Source organism: Lucilia cuprina, chromosome 2 (genome assembly GCF_022045245.1).
Source record: "Lucilia cuprina isolate Lc7/37 chromosome 2, ASM2204524v1, whole genome shotgun sequence".
NCBI classification, from domain to species: Eukaryota; Metazoa; Arthropoda; class Insecta; order Diptera; family Calliphoridae; genus Lucilia; species Lucilia cuprina.
Window position 1 is genome coordinate 64,267,764 of NC_060950.1, and position 16,320 is coordinate 64,284,083.

The following is a 16,320-nucleotide window of genomic DNA, read 5'->3' on the forward strand; positions in this document are numbered from 1 at the left end:
TTAATTATTTTTAAAATTTGTCTATTCTTCTTTCTTGTAATAAAAGGAACAATAAATTCTCTAACAACAGTGTGGTTAATTATGTTTTGTTACACAAATGCAACTGTTTTTTGTGAAATATAGCGTTTTTCACCAACACACAATGTTATAGCGATATCTCTAACCGTATGAATGAAAGTTTGTTAAGTTCAACAGCTAAATTTTATGTAATATATATAAAATTTATAAAACCTCCTAAAATAAACTTGTTTTTGCTTTAATTTTTGCAAAAAAACTAAATTTGTTAGTTTTTTTTAATAAAAAACAGTTTGCATCATTTGTTTTCTTTTTTTTGCTTGCTGTCAAAGAAATACAAGACAAACATTCACTGTGAATTAATAACATAAGTCTGTCAGATGAATTGGTTAATAATTATTATCTTAAGATTGAACGTTATTTTATAACTATTCACAATAATACATTGAAATTTACCTTGATAAAAGGAAATTTTATAAGAATTGTAAAGTTATCTTGTAATTCAGTTAAAAATTTGTTTAAAAACTAAAAGATCGTGTTAAAAATAAACAATTTAATTAGTTTTTTAATATTTTAAACGTTATAACATACTATAATAATAAAAAAAGTTTTTACTGAGATATCACATGAATATTGAAAAATAACGTATTTAAAAGACTATTCACAATAGAGTGAATAAATTTCCAAAAGTTTAAAAAAACCATAGAATATGTTTTTAATATAGTCTCTTTTTTATTTATAGATAATTATTTAATTAAAAATCATAATTTAATTAAAATTTTTAAGCACATTTAAAGCATTTTCATTTAAATATTTTTTTTTGGAAGAAACAAATTGGAAAACGAACTAAGGAATTTTATTACATAAAATATTTTAAATATGTACTATAACTAATTGCTATTAGCATTGAGTATACATTTATAATGTATCTGTTTTTCTTTTTGTTAATTTTTTACTTTTAAGTTGAATCTCAGTTTTGGCCGTTTAATCGGGATACAAGTAGTCTTGCAAAATATTCTGAAAAGCAATTTTAATTTTACCACGATCTCGACCATTCAGCTTTTGTATATCGGGCAATAGACTCATTAAGAACATGGCATCTGGATCAGTTTTACAATCACATAACTCGGGAGTAGCCGGAGCGGGAACCGTTAGTAAGGAGGATGCATTAGCTGAGCCGGCGGATGAGGTGGTGGGGTTCAAGGGATTAGCAGTGGAATTAATAGCGGAAATTTCAAAACGTTGCTGGTGATGATGATGATGTTGCGTATGACTCATAGAGGATGTGGAGGAATAGTGTGAAGCCGAGGTGGAGGAGGTGGTAGTATTGTGATGTTGATTGTTGATGGAGGAGGAATTTAAACGAGCCGTAGAATTGGTAACCGGTTCCAGGTCATTGTTTATTACCGACGAGGCTGATGATGAATTGGAGTTATTGCTCGTATTACTGCTGGGGTTATTGTTGTGGCTGGAGTTATTGTTATGACTTTGGGTGGTAGTGCTGACTACCTCCAGAGGTTTAGCAAAGGTGGGTCTCACAAATGACACATTATTTGTGTGATTTGTGGACGATGCCATTAATGAAGACGAGGAAGATTGCGAGGAAGAGATGTTATCATGAGATCGTGCTCTTTTGTGACGAAAATCCTCATAGAATGCTCTCGATTGTAGGCGCTGCAACTGCTGTAAACGTTGTTGTTGTTGCTGCTGTTGTTGTTGTCTTTTTTCCAAAGAATTTAGCACAAAGTTTCGCATTTCCGCATCATCTGCATCGTGATCATCATCATCTAAGGGCCTTTCCACATTATCATACTCATCAGCAATATCTTCACATTCGGACTTAATAATATCGTGGGCCAGGGTAGAATGAGCAAAATGTTGTGGTGGATTAGAGGGTTCATCATCGATCATATCATCCAGTTCGGAGTTATTAGGCTCGCCATCATCGAAATAACCATCCAAATAAGGATCTAGCTGAGGCTGCGACGGTGAACCGTTATTAGATTGTGGATTAAGAGAACTAGCGGCCGCTGAGGCTGCCGCAGCCACTGCCCGCTCCCTTTGCAGGCGATTGGATAAGGAACTTATTTGCACTAAAGCATCTTGTACTTGTGAATCCAACGATTTGGATTGTTGATGTTTTCTGTCGGTGGAGAAGAAAAAAAGAAATGGAAATATTTTTAGTTTTAATGTTCTGTGGGGTAAAGCAACACTCACTTCCTTAAATAGGGATGCAGAAAGAACATGCGATCGAAATAGGTCCAACAGGGCGGCACCTTTTCCTCTAGATAATTCGTATACTCACGGCGAAACGATATACGCAAGTTGGTCCATTTGGCCAGACTGGCACCAGCTGTAAAATAAAATTTATTAAGGCCAGACACTTTAATTGTTATTACTCTCTTACGATTTTTCTCCAATTTCAAGTCAACCTCACGCCAAAAATTCTCCACATAGGGACGACAGAAATAGTATTTGTGGCGTGGATTGTAAATTGCCTCATTACGTTGCACTAAATCAATTAAGGCAAATACCTCCTCTGTCAACCATCTAGTTGAAGTACAGGCATTATTATTACTACTATTATTGATGGTGGATGATGAAGCCGCATTCGAAGAGCCCGTTATAGAGCTAAAATATTCCGTGGACATGTTATTAAGTAAATCACATTATTTTTCCCCGTCTACTTTAGTGTCTAACGCAATTTTTTCGCAATGTGATGTGGGTAATAAACGAGAAAAAAGCAATTTATAAATTTTATTGCGAAAAATTCTTGCAAAAAAATTTTCACCATTCAAATAAAAACAAACAGCTGTGCGCCAGTGTTGCATTTTCAAGATAAACAACAGAATTAATAACATTATGACACATGCTATTAGAAAAGTTATAGTTTATGAAGCACCCAGTAACAAATTGACATTTGCAAATTATTTTCTGAAAAATTTTATATTTTTATAATAATTAGCCTATAACAATATTGATAATATAATTTTATTATAACAAATGTTATTATAAAATATATTTTTTATTAATATATTTATTTAAATTTATATATTTTTCTATTGTATACTACTTTTTATATGCCACAGCGCCCTCTGCCACTTAGTAGTTTGATTGTTATTCTAAACAGCTGTTCAATGTAAAAAACTTCTTTTACATTTGGCGCGCAAATTCCTGTATACAAGCAGCTGTCAGTGTAAATTGGCGTGTGTTTTTCTTTATCGGCTTTTTAGGATTTTTGTAAACTTTTATTGGTTTATTTTATAAAAATCAGTTAAAGCGGTTGTTTGTTATTCATTTTATAAGTTATTTTGTTTTGTTGTTAAAAGTATTTACACTAAAAATAAACTATGGATGTAGCTGATGCTAATATTGGTCAACTGCGTGTTAAAGATGAAGTGGGCATAAGATGTCAAAAGTTATTTCAGGATTTTTTAGAAGAGTATGTATTGGAAACATTAAAATAATAAAGATTCTAAAAATTAATCTAATTTCTTGCATAGATTTAAAGAAGATGGTGAAATAAAATATGTTAAACCAGCTGCCGATTTGGAGTCACCCGATCGCTGTACATTGGAGGTCAGTTTTGACGATGTTGAAAAGTATAATCAAAATTTGGCCACCACTATAATAGAGGAGTACTATAGGTAAGTTTGTCTATGAAAATAACTGGAGCATTTTCTTTAATACACTCTAAAACTTTTAGAATCTACCCTTATCTGTGTCAATCTGTTTCCAACTACGTCAAAGACCGCATTGGCTTGAAAACCGAAAAAGAATGTTATGTTTCCTTTACCGAGGTACCGACACGTCATAAGGTACGTGATTTAACCACCTCGAAGATAGGTACTTTAATTCGCATTTCCGGTCAAGTGGTGCGTACTCATCCTGTACATCCCGAACTGGTTTTGGGTGTTTTCATGTGTTTGGATTGTCAAACCGAGATACGTAATGTTGAGCAACAATTTAAATTTACCAATCCCACCATTTGTCGTAATCCCGTTTGTGCCAATCGTCGTCGTTTTATGTTGGATGTGGAAAAGTCGCTCTTTGTTGATTTCCAAAAGATTCGCATTCAAGAAACCCAATCGGAATTGCCTAGAGGTTGTATACCGCGTTCGGTGGAGATTATTTTACGTTCAGAATTGGTTGAAACTGTTCAGGCGGGTGATCGTTATGATTTCACCGGCACTTTAATAGTGGTGCCCGATGTGGGTGTTCTTAGTATGCCGGGCGCTAAAGCAGATATGGGTTCACGCCATAAGCCCGGAGATGGTCCTGAAGGTCTGACGGGTCTTAAGGCTTTGGGCATGCGAGAGCTTAACTATCGTATGGCCTTTTTGGCCTGCAGTGTACAGGCCACTAATGTGCGTTTCGGTGGCACCGACTTGCCCATGTCTGAGGTAACGGCTGAAGATATGAAAAAACAAATGACCGATGCCGAGTGGAATAAGGTCTATGAAATGTCAAAGGATCGTAATTTGTATAGTAATTTGATAACCAGTTTATTCCCCTCGATCTATGGCAATGATGAGGTGAAACGCGGTATATTATTGCAGCTGTTTGGTGGCGTAGGAAAGACCACACATGAGAGTAAGTGAAAGAGTTTTTCTATAACTTCCCAAATTTAATTCCATTTCTTTTCACTTTTTAGAAACCACTTTACGTGGTGACATCAATGTCTGCATTGTCGGTGATCCCAGTACGGCCAAATCACAATTCCTCAAACAAGTCGCTGACTTTTCACCACGAGCCGTCTACACTTCCGGTAAAGCCTCTTCGGCAGCTGGTCTTACTGCAGCCGTAGTAAGAGATGAGGAAAGTTTCGACTTTGTCATTGAGGCCGGTGCCCTTATGTTGGCCGATAATGGCATTTGTTGTATAGATGAATTCGATAAAATGGATCCTCGTGATCAGGTAGCCATTCACGAAGCTATGGAACAGCAAACTATATCATTGGCTAAAGCAGGTGTTCGTGCTACTCTTAATGCTCGTACTTCTATTTTGGCTGCTGCTAATCCCATTAATGGCCGTTATGATCGTTCCAAAAGTCTACAACAGAATATTCAGTTATCCGCACCCATTATGTCACGTTTTGATTTATTTTTCATTTTGGTCGATGAATGCAATGAAGTGGTGGATTATGCTATAGCACGTAAAATTGTCGATTTACATTCGAATATAGAGGATAACATTGAAAGAGCTTATACTCGAGAAGAGGTTTTACGTTATATTACATTTGCCAAACAATTTAAACCGATCATTAGTCAAGAGGCCTGTAAACTTTTGGTTGAAAACTATGGTCATTTGAGGCAACGTGATACTGGCACTTCGGGACGTAGCACTTGGCGAATTACCGTACGTCAATTGGAGTCCATGATACGTTTAAGTGAGGCTATGGCTAAATTGGAATGTATGAATGAGGTGCAGGAACGTCATGTTAAGGAGGCATTCCGTTTGCTTAATAAATCCATTATAAGAGTAGAACAGCCGGATATTCATTTAGATGATGATGATATTGATGAGGCATTTACCGGCGATGTAGATATGGATCATGGAAATGGTACTAATAATGGCAGTGCCATGGATACGGGAGAGGGTGGCGATGGTGAACTTAATACTTCGGCCGGCCAGACGACCGGTTTGCAAAAGAAAAAACTTACTTTATCATTTGAAGATTACAAAAATCTCTCTACCATGCTGGTTTTGCATATGCGCAACGAAGAGGCACGCTGTGAAGCGGAAGCCTCAGATACGGGCATGAAACGTAGTGATGTAGTCACTTGGTATCTAGAACAAGTGGCCGATCAAATTGAGTCGGAAGATGAGTTAATATCACGTAAAAATTTAATAGAAAAAGTCATAGATCGTTTGATTTATCATGATCAAGTTATTATTCCCCTAAAAACGACCGAATTGAAACAGCCCGGCAAGAGTCCCAAACGCACAGAGGAGGATGAGGAAGAAGATGATCCTTTGTTGGTGGTACATCCTAATTATATTATAGAATAGTTTTGGCAAAGTTGAAGCATTATACTTTAAATTTTATAAAGAAAAAATCTTCATTCGGTTTCCATATACATTGACTTTGTAGTTTTTAAGTTGGACCCTTGATTAGAGGGTTAGAGTTACTTTTTTTATGTTTATAGATTGTTAAGCAGGAAATTATTTCAATATTTTTGCAACAAAATTTTTTTTAAATAAAAACACCTAAAAGAAGTTTAAATGGTTTTTCTTTTTTCAGTAGAAATTTCGATGTTTTAAAGAAAATGAATGGAATTAATCAAAATCTTCCATTTATATGCTTCTAAGTTTTCATCCAAAATCAAATTTTGATCTCTACAAAAGATTTCAAACTCTACAAAGGGTTTCAAACTTCTTATGCCAAAAAAAATTGTCAGCAAAGAGATTTCGCCAAGTGTTTTCACTAAAAAAGTTAGACGTTCCCACGACAATTTGATCTCCGCTTCCTAACGACACGATTCTCAAGCGGTCAAAGATTGTCAACACAGCAACAGCTGTATCAACCTGGAAGTTTTTTCCCCAGAGAAAAACATCCAGTTACAGCCAACCTGTTACAACTTCTAAAGAAGTTTTGCAAATTAGAATTCCTTTAAACATTTCCCCTAAATCAAACGCAATATTTAACTTATTTTTAAACAATTTCAAATAGAAGTTTTATTTTATATAAAAAAAAACATATCTTTCCTTTTTCTGGAGGAGATTTTTACCAAAAAAACTATTTGACGAAAAAAGAAATAATAATTGTGTGCAAATATAATAAAGAAAACTTAATAGTTTCCAACTTAAAATTACTAAAGAATGTGTGTGTGTTTCTAACATATAAAATGCAAATGAAACAAAACTACTTCATGCTATTTAAAAGAAACTTATGACAGGAATACCTAAATTAACAAGAATAAATTGAAAGCAGATGTATAAGCAAGCATTTTTGTGTAATATTATTTTCAATGTAAACACAACAGAACATATAAACTACCAGTAGTTTAGCTTTCATCATCTTCAATTTTAGGTGCCAAATAGTAACGTATATAGCCCAGCTCTTGTATACGATATTCAACCACCAATGGAACATCTGCCGACATAGACAACTGTACTTGCCCCGACAAAGGTGTGGCCTTGGTAAAGGCATTCAGGTAACGACAGGCAAAAGTAAGTGTAACAGGCTCTTGCATTTCTATGACCACAGCCTCTTCCTCCTTGTCTACGCTGGAAGTTTGAGCCAATTTAACATTGGCTGAACCAACATCACCGGAGGCAGAGAATTTCACACCCTCTTTGGTGCAGCATATCAACATGCTCTCACTGAATTGAGCTAAATCACGGCAAATGCGTGCAAATTCCATCGAAGGCATACGCACTACACAGGAATAATCGGTTTCGGGTATACCCAAGTGTTCCTGATCGAGATTCATAAGTTTCATTTCGTAATCGGAAACCTTTTCATGATTGGGTGATTCAAACATAAAGGTCACCGTATCGGCATTATCTTGGGCCTTTATAGTAACCGTGTCATCATTGTTGGCACACTTTAATATCTTAGCCATGCTGCCCAGGTTCATGCCCATGGATATATTGCGATCACAGCGGAATTTATCAAAGCCATCACTTCTTAAAGTTAAAGAGACCAAGGAAACATGAGAATTATCCATGGCTTGCAGCTATTTGAAAGTAGACATGGTATAATTAATAAAACTTCCATTAAATTACTTTTTTTCTCAACTTACTTGTATGCCGGAATCACTGCAATCAAAGGTGCCTTCATTTAGCAAATCTTTGATAGCATCCAAGATTTTCTTAAGGATAGTAGCACTAATTAAACGGGCTTCAAACATTTTGTTGTTTTCTTTTCAAAATCAATTATTTACACAATTATTTTTTTCTTTATAAATTACGTTTTAGCTGCTTTCCTGTGCGGCTTTTTACAATTAAATGTGCTTGCGTTTGTGTTGTTGTGTGCAAAAATTACTTTTGTGAAATTCGCACACAAAAAAAGAGAATGACAGCAGAACGCTTGTTTTGGCGCCAAGCAAGGCAAATTCAGATAAGGTGGTGACAGTTCGGCAACAACAAATATTTTCTTGTAACTTATCAAGGCGAATTCATACAAGGTGGTGGTAGTTCTGTAACAACAGCATTATACATGTATATTGTTTTTGTATTTGGTTTACGTAAATATCAAAAAAACATATGAACGCCGAATTCATTTTTATGATTTTTTTGTATTTTATTAAAAAATTAATACAAAGATATAAAAATTTGTGACAAATATATGATACAAATAATTATTTTTTTAATAAAATGTTTATGTCATTATTTAAATGAAATGATATTTGTTTACAAGATGGTTGGTATTTTTAAATATTTTACTTGAATAATTCAAAATATAAACGAAGTTTTTCTTTGTTAGAGCGTACCAGTCAAAGTAAATTAATAAAGTAGCGACATCTCTTGTTGTACAACAACATCTACAACAAACACATGTATTTTGTTTTTGGAATAATCCAGCAATGTGTCAAAATAAAATTTAAGAAAATTTCTTTTAACAACAAAGTGAACAAAACCTAAATATAAAATATTACTTTTAAGTTAAAAATATTAAGGATTTAATTATATTATTATATATTATAAAATTTATAACACTTTTAAACTACTTTAAAACCACTTTTAATTCATTTTTTCAACTTTTCACAAATTTTAACAAATAGCAAAACACAATTTAAAAATGGCGACATAAACAATGTTAACAATTTTCAAAACAAACTTTGACAACTAATATTATTTTTCTATAGAAACTATAGTTAAAAAAAATAGTCAGCTGTTCAAGTGATGCTACTTTATTAATTTACTTTGGTACCAGTCAAGTGAAGAACAAAAAATGTCAGCTGACTGAATAACAAAACTACCTTATGTGAATTTGCCTTGGCGCCAAGTGTCAAAAGTAATTTTCACAAAGATACCTCCGCCGACAAACTTTAACAACGCCGGTAATAATTTGTGTATTGTTATTTTATGAAAAAATCTGTTAAGTTCATGAATAATATTATCGATGTCCTTTTTGGCAGTCCTTAGAAAGACTCTTCATATATTGAAAATTATCGTGTTTCCGTTTGTATTGGGCATGACAGAACTATTATGCAAATATAAAGTATTGATTGCGTAGTTGAACGGTTTGAATTTTTTGGCCGGTTGGACTTAGACTACGTTGACTCCATCAGACGAATATCTCTGCGAATGCATTGCAATTTTGCAGATCAGCGCCACCAAACGTTGAATAGCAACATAAAAATAGAATATACAGAATAGGTAGATAAATAAATATATATGAATAGATAGGTAGATAGATAGATAGATAGATAGATAGATAGATAGATAGATAGATAGATAGATAGATAGATAGATAAATAGATATATAAATAGATATAAAGATAGATAGATAGATAGATAGATAGATAGATAGATAGATAGATAGATAGATAGATAGATATATAGATAGATAGATAGATAGATAGATATATAGATAGATAGATAGATAGATAGATAGATAGATAGATAGATAGATAGATAGATAGATAGATAGATAGATAGATAGATAGATAGATAGATAGATAGATAGATAGATAGATAGATAGATAGATAGATAGATAGATAGATAGATAGATAGATAGATAGATAGATATATAGATAGATAGACAGACAGATAGATAGATAGATAGATAGATAGATAGATAGATAGATAGATAGATCGATAGATAGGTATATAGACAGATAGATAGATAGATAGATAGATAGATAGATAGATAGACAGACAGACAGATAGACAGATAGACAGATAGATAGATAGATAGATAGATAGATAGATAGATCGATAGATAGGTATATAGACAGATAGATAGATAGATAGATAGATAGATAGATAGATAGATAGATAGATAGATAGATAGAAAGATATATAGATAGATATACAGATAGATAGATAGATAGATAGATAGATAGATAGATAGATAGATAGATAGATAGATAGATAGTTAGTTAGTTAGTTAGATAGTTAGTTAGTTAGTTAGTTAGTTAGTTAGTTGGGTAGTTACTTAGTTGTTCTCTTCCTAATGCACTGTTTATTTAGTCTCCTAAAAATATGTATTACGTTTGTTGGCTCCTAGCTGGACCATACAGATTTGTTTCATTTTGGCAAACACACGTATGCATGTGTGTAAGACAATAACTTTATTTATAACAAAATGTAAACAAAAAGGAGAATAAACTTTGTATGTGCACAATTTCCGTTTACTTCCTCTTTCTATCAATATGTTCGTATAAACCCACTTTTACTTAAATTTCACTTTGATAATTTGTATGTTAATTTCAATTTTACAATTTCAATAACCTATTTATGTATATTGTATAAAAATGTCGTCATGTTATATGATCTAATGTCTTTTAATTGTAATTGTATAGTGGAAAAGTGTAATACAATTGTGAAATATAAAATATGCAAATTAAAAATGACTATAAAATAAAAAAAAGAAGTGTATTTTTAAAAGCACTTGATATATGTATAATAAAATTATAATACAAATAAAGATGTCAATAATAAAAATATAGATTATTATATTAAGAAAATATATATATATAATATATATATATATATATATATATATATATATTATATATATAAATATATAAATATATATAATATATATATTATATATATATATATATAATATATATATATATATATAATAATATAATATATATATATATATATATATATATATATATATATATATATATATAAATATATATATATATATATAATATATATATATATATATATATATATATATATATGTAATAATTACATTCTCATTTTCTTAATATAATAATCTATATTTTTATTATTGACATCTTTATTTGTATTATAATTTTATTATACATATATCAAGTGATTTTAAAAATACACTTCTACATAAGTATTTTCACAGAAATATTGAAGGAAATAACATATCCTTATTTCAGCTGTGGTAACCTTTCTAAAAAGATATCAATCTTAATACAGGAAACTTTTTTACAATATCTAGGCTATAGAATATAGACTATACTAAAGACTAGAATATAAACTGGACTGTCGACAAGACTATTGATTAGACAATAGACTTGTCTAAGGACTAGACAATTGACTAGACAATAGACTAGTTTATAGACTTGTCAATTGACTGGAACAGACTAGACAATAGACTAAACTGTAAAATATACCATATGCTATAAGATTATGGACTAGACTATAGACAAGACTATAGACTAGATTATAGACTACTGAGAACTATACTATAGAATAGACTAAACTATTGACTAGACTAGACTATAGACTGGACTATAGACTAAACTACAGACTAGACTATAGATTAAATTATGGACTAGACTATATACTAGACTATAGACTAGATTATAGATTAGACTATAGACTAGACTATAGACTAGACTTTAGACTAGACAATAGACTTGACTATAGACTAGACTATAGACTAGACTATAGACTAGACTATAGACTAGACTATAGACTAGACTATAGACTAGACTATAGACTAGACTATAGACTAGACTATAGACTAGACTATAGACTAGACTATAGACTAGACTATAGACTAGACTATAGACTAGACTATAGACTAGACTATAGACTAGACTATAGACTAGACTATAGACTAGACTATAGACTAGACTATAGACTAGACTATAGACTAGACTATAGACTAGACTATAGACTAGACTATAGACTAGACTATAGACTAGACTATAGACTAGACTATAGACTAGACTATAGACTAGACTATAGACTAGACTATAGACTAGACTATAGACTAGACTATAGACTAGACTATAGACTAGACTATAGACTAGACTATAGACTAGACTATAGACTAGACTATAGACTAGACTATAGACTAGACTATAGACTAGACTATAGACTAGACTATAGACTAGACTATAGACTAGACTATAGACTAGACTATAGACTAGACTATAGACTAGACTATAGACTACACTATAGACTAGACTGTAGACTATACTATAGACTAGACTATAGACTAGACTATAGACTAGACTATAGACTAGACTATAGACTAGACTATAGACTAGACTATAGACTAGACTATAGACTAGACTAGACTATAGACTAGACTATAGACTAGACTATAGACTAGACTATAGACTAGACTATAGTCTAGACTATAGACTAGACTATAGACTAGACTATAGACTAGACTATAGACTAGACTATAGACTAGACTATAGACTAGACTATAGACTAGACTATAGACTAGACTATAGACTAGACTATAGACTAGACTATAGACTAGACTATAGACTAGACTATAGACTAGACTATAGACTAGACTATAGACTAGACTATAGACTAGACTATAGACTAGACTATAGACTAGACTATAGACTAGACTATAGACTAGACTATAGACTAGACTATAGACTAGACTATAGACTAGACTATAGACTAGACTATAGACTAGACTATAGACTAGACTATAGACTAGACTATAGACTAGACTATAGACTAGACTATAGACTAGACTATAGACTAGATTATAGACTAGGCTATAGACTAGACTATAGACTAGACTATAGACTAGACTATAGACAAGACTATAGACTAGACTATAGACTAGACTATAGAGTAGACTATAGACTAGACTATAGATTAGACTATAGACTAGACTATAGACTAGACTATAGACTAGACTATAGACTAGACTATAGAATAGACTGTAGACTAGACTATAGACTAGGCTATAGACTAGACTATAGACTAGACTATAGAATAGACTATAGACTAGACTATAGACTAGACTATAGTCTAGACTATAGACTAGACTAGACTATAGACTAGACTATAGACTAGACTATAGACTAGACTATAGACTAGACTATAGACTAGACTATAGACTAGACTATAGACTAGACTATAGACTAGACTATAGACTAGACTATAGACTAGACTATAGACTAGACTATAGACTAGACTATAGACTAGACTATAGACTAGACTATAGACTAGACTATAGACTAGACTATAGACTAGACTATAGACTAGACTATAGACTAGACTATAGACTGGACTATAGACTAGACTATAGACTAGACTATAGACTAGACTATAGACTAGACTATAGACTAGACTATAGACTAGACTATAGACTAGACTATAGACTAGACTATAGACTAGACTATAGACTAGACTATAGACTAGACTATAGACTAGACTATAGACTAGACTATAGACTAGACTATAGACTAGACTATAGACTAGACTATAGACTAGACTATAGACTAGACTATAGACTAGACTATAGACTAGACTATAGACTAGACTATAGACTAGACTATAGACTAGACTATAGACTAGACTATAGACTAGACTATAGACTAGACTATAGACTAGACTATAGACTAGACTATAGACTAGACTATAGACTAGACTATAGACTAGACTATAGACTAGACTATAGACTAGACTATAGACTAGACTATAGACTAGACTATAGACTAGACTATAGACTAGACTATAGACTAGACTATAGACTAGACTATAGACTAGACTATAGACTAGACTATAGACTAGACTATAGACTAGACTATAGACTAGACTATAGACTAGACTATAGACTAGACTATAGACTAGACTATAGACTAGACTATAGACTAGACTATAGACTAGACTATAGACTAGACTATAGACTAGACTATAGACTAGACTATAGACTAGACTATAGACTAGACTATAGACTAGACTATAGACTAGACTATAGACTAGACTATAGACTAGACTATAGACTAGACTATAGACTAGACTATAGACTAGACTATAGACTAGACTATAGACTAGACTATAGACTAGACTATAGACTAGACTATAGACTAGACTATAGACTAGACTATAGACTAGACTATAGACTAGACTATAGACTAGACTATAGACTAGACTATAGACTAGACTATAGACTAGACTATAGACTAGACTATAGACTAGACTATAGACTAGACTATAGACTAGACTATAGACTAGACTATAGACTAGACTATAGACTAGACTATAGACTAGACTATAGACTAGACTATAGACTAGACTATAGACTAGACTATAGACTAGACTATAGACTAGACTATAGACTAGACTATAGACTAGACTGTAGACTAGACTATAGACTAGACTAGACTATAGACTAGACTATAGACTAGACTATAGACTAGACTATAGACTAGACTATAGACTAGACTATAGACTAGACTATAGACTAGACTAGACTATAGACTAGACTATAGACTAGACTAGACTAGACTATAGACTAGACTATAGACTAGACTATAGACTAGACTAGACTATAGACTAGACTAGACTAGACTATAGACTAGACTATAGACTAGACTATAGACTAGACTATAGACTAGACTATAGACTAAACTATAGACTAGACTATAGACTAGACTATAGACTAGACTATAGACTAGACTATAGACTAGACTATAGACTAGACTATAGACTATACTATAGACTAGACTATAGACTAGACTATAAACTAGACTATAGACTAGACTATAGACTAGACTATAGACTTGACAATAGACTTGACTATAGACGAAACAATTGACTAGAATGAAGACTAGTTTATAGACTTGACAATTGACTAGACTACAGACTAGAAAATAGGCTAAACTGTAAAATATACCATAGGCTATAAGACTACAGTCTAGACTAGACTACAGACTAGACTATAGACTAGACTATATACTAGACTATAGACTAGATTACTACAATCTTGTTTAAAGACTTAATCTTAATTTATTATTTAGCTACAACTTCAAAATTTTTTTTTTTAAAAATTACATCATTTTAAATTGAAATCTTTATTACTTAACTAATATATTATTTTCAATTTAGTACAAAATAAAAAGGATTTTCTTTTACCCTCAATATTTGTATTTAACGATAATTGTCATAATTCCAAGCCATTAGCAGTTATTTGTTTAGCATTTAAAGTCCTTAAACACTCACATCCTTAGATGTAATTAAAAAAAGCATTTAAGTGTGTTAATAAATAAATCTAAAATTGAATCAAATCCAGATCATATAACAATTTAAGTGATTTTTAATGTATTATTGAATAAACTATGATGATGTTAACTAAAACAGGGAGTATGGAAAAAAGTTTAGTTAGAGAGAAAAATAGGAGGCCAAATACCAAGACAAATGTGTGTATGTAAATATGTTAAAAAAAGAAAAATTTAATTTAAATAATTTTTTTAACTTCATATTGCTCAAAACTATCAGGAATTTTTAAAATTTCTTTTAAACAATCATTTTTTTTGTTATGCAAAGACTTAAAAGACATTTTCCTTGAGTAAATCTTAAAAGGTTGTTACCTTTTCTTTAAGATGAAAGTGCAAAAAATACATCTTTTTAGCTAAAAAAAACCAACCCCAAGTTATAATAAAAAACAATAACAACTAATATATGAAAACATGTATAAAACTGATAAAAGGAAATTTACAAGACACAGGACCTCTTAGAGTAAATAGTAAGTATGGGTGTATTATTAATAATCAAGGTACAATACATGACTAATGTTTAACACACATTCCCATTTAAGGATGAAAGTAAGTCCTACATGTGTTTGTATGTTAAAGTTTAAGCACCGCCTACCAAACAAAATATCAACAACAATATCAAGACCTCTAATGCAAAGTGTTTACGAGTATGAGTGTAAAAAAGTAAATACAACAACAGGTCGTCCTAGCCTAACATAATAAGCTTTGTGTAGGTGTTGTATTAAAAACAACAACACCAATAATACACCACCTCTTTTATTTACCACACAGGAGTGTGTATAAAAAATATGTTGAAATCTACCACAACAACAACCACGTCAAACCAAAACAGATAAATATTAACAACACAAACAAAAAGAGGGAATATAAAGAATGACGTCATTTAAGTAAACAAACCAGGCATGGGAAATTGATATTTAAAAATATTACTATATATACTAGACTATAGACTAGACTATAGACTCGACTATAGACTAGACTATAGACTGGACTATAGACTAGACTATAGACTGGACAATAGACTAGGCAATAGACTAGATTATAGACTAGACTATTGACTAGACTATAGACCAGACTATAGACTAGACTATAGACTAGACTATAGACTAGACTATAGACTAGACTATAGACAAGACTATAGACTAGACTATAGACTAGACTATA

At 31.9% G+C, this 16,320-nt stretch overlaps 3 protein-coding genes and 1 long non-coding RNA gene across 5 annotated transcripts in view; 1 reads left to right on the forward strand and 3 right to left on the reverse strand.

Moving 5' to 3' along the window:
• Window positions 1-725: 725 nt before the first annotated feature.
• Window positions 726-2,837, reverse strand: LOC111689199 (nuclear transcription factor Y subunit gamma). 2 transcript variants are annotated; one of them, XM_046952500.1, is made up of 3 exons: window positions 2,423-2,837; window positions 2,236-2,368; window positions 726-2,158 (listed from the first exon to the last, which is right to left on the reverse strand). In XM_046952500.1, exons 1-3 carry the CDS (start codon window positions 2,664-2,666, stop codon window positions 1,000-1,002), a joined length of 1,536 nt encoding a protein of 511 aa, XP_046808456.1. In that variant the 5' UTR covers window positions 2,667-2,837; the 3' UTR covers window positions 726-999. The 2 variants fall into 2 exon arrangements, with proteins under 2 accessions (XP_046808456.1, XP_023307461.2); XM_023451693.2 differs by having other exon boundaries at window positions 2,233-2,368.
• A 357-nt stretch (window positions 2,838-3,194) lies between these two features.
• On the forward strand, window positions 3,195-6,235 carry LOC111689197 (DNA replication licensing factor Mcm6). Its single transcript, XM_023451691.2, has 4 exons — window positions 3,195-3,457; window positions 3,519-3,662; window positions 3,722-4,608; window positions 4,670-6,235. The coding sequence occupies exons 1-4, from the start codon at window positions 3,366-3,368 to the stop codon at window positions 6,025-6,027; spliced, it is 2,481 nt and encodes an 826-aa protein (XP_023307459.2). The 5' UTR covers window positions 3,195-3,365; the 3' UTR covers window positions 6,028-6,235.
• Window positions 6,236-6,959: 724 nt separating this feature from the next.
• Window positions 6,960-8,063, reverse strand: LOC111689201 (proliferating cell nuclear antigen). Its single transcript, XM_023451694.2, has 2 exons — window positions 7,764-8,063; window positions 6,960-7,697 (listed from the first exon to the last, which is right to left on the reverse strand). Exons 1-2 carry the CDS (start codon window positions 7,869-7,871, stop codon window positions 7,023-7,025), a joined length of 783 nt encoding a protein of 260 aa, XP_023307462.1. The 5' UTR covers window positions 7,872-8,063; the 3' UTR covers window positions 6,960-7,022.
• Window positions 8,064-8,858: 795 nt separating this feature from the next.
• The window catches only part of LOC124419944, a 61,131-nt gene continuing 53,669 nt past the window's right edge, over window positions 8,859-16,320 (reverse strand). Inside the window, exon 3 of the long non-coding RNA XR_006940934.1 lies at window positions 8,859-9,264. This is a non-coding gene — a long non-coding RNA (uncharacterized LOC124419944). The remainder of the gene's footprint in view (window positions 9,265-16,320) is intronic.

Coding starts and splice junctions, on each gene's coding strand:
- LOC111689199 (XM_023451693.2), bottom strand. CDS start 2,666: ATGTCCACGGAATATTTTAGCTCTATAACGGGCTCTTCGAATGCGGCT. Junction 2,369..2,422: donor CTTGAAATTGGAGAAAAATC/GTAAGAGAGTAA, acceptor TTTATTTTACAG/CTGGTGCCAGTCTGGCCAAA. Junction 2,159..2,232: donor CTGCATCCCTATTTAAGGAA/GTGAGTGTTGCT, acceptor CTCCACCGACAG/AAAACATCAACAATCCAAAT.
- LOC111689197 (XM_023451691.2), top strand. CDS start 3,366: ATGGATGTAGCTGATGCTAATATTGGTCAACTGCGTGTTAAAGATGAA. Junction 3,458..3,518: donor TTTCAGGATTTTTTAGAAGA/GTATGTATTGGA, acceptor TTTCTTGCATAG/ATTTAAAGAAGATGGTGAAA. Junction 3,663..3,721: donor ATAATAGAGGAGTACTATAG/GTAAGTTTGTCT, acceptor TAAAACTTTTAG/AATCTACCCTTATCTGTGTC.
- LOC111689201 (XM_023451694.2), bottom strand. CDS start 7,871: ATGTTTGAAGCCCGTTTAATTAGTGCTACTATCCTTAAGAAAATCTTG. Junction 7,698..7,763: donor GCAGTGATTCCGGCATACAA/GTAAGTTGAGAA, acceptor ACTTTCAAATAG/CTGCAAGCCATGGATAATTC.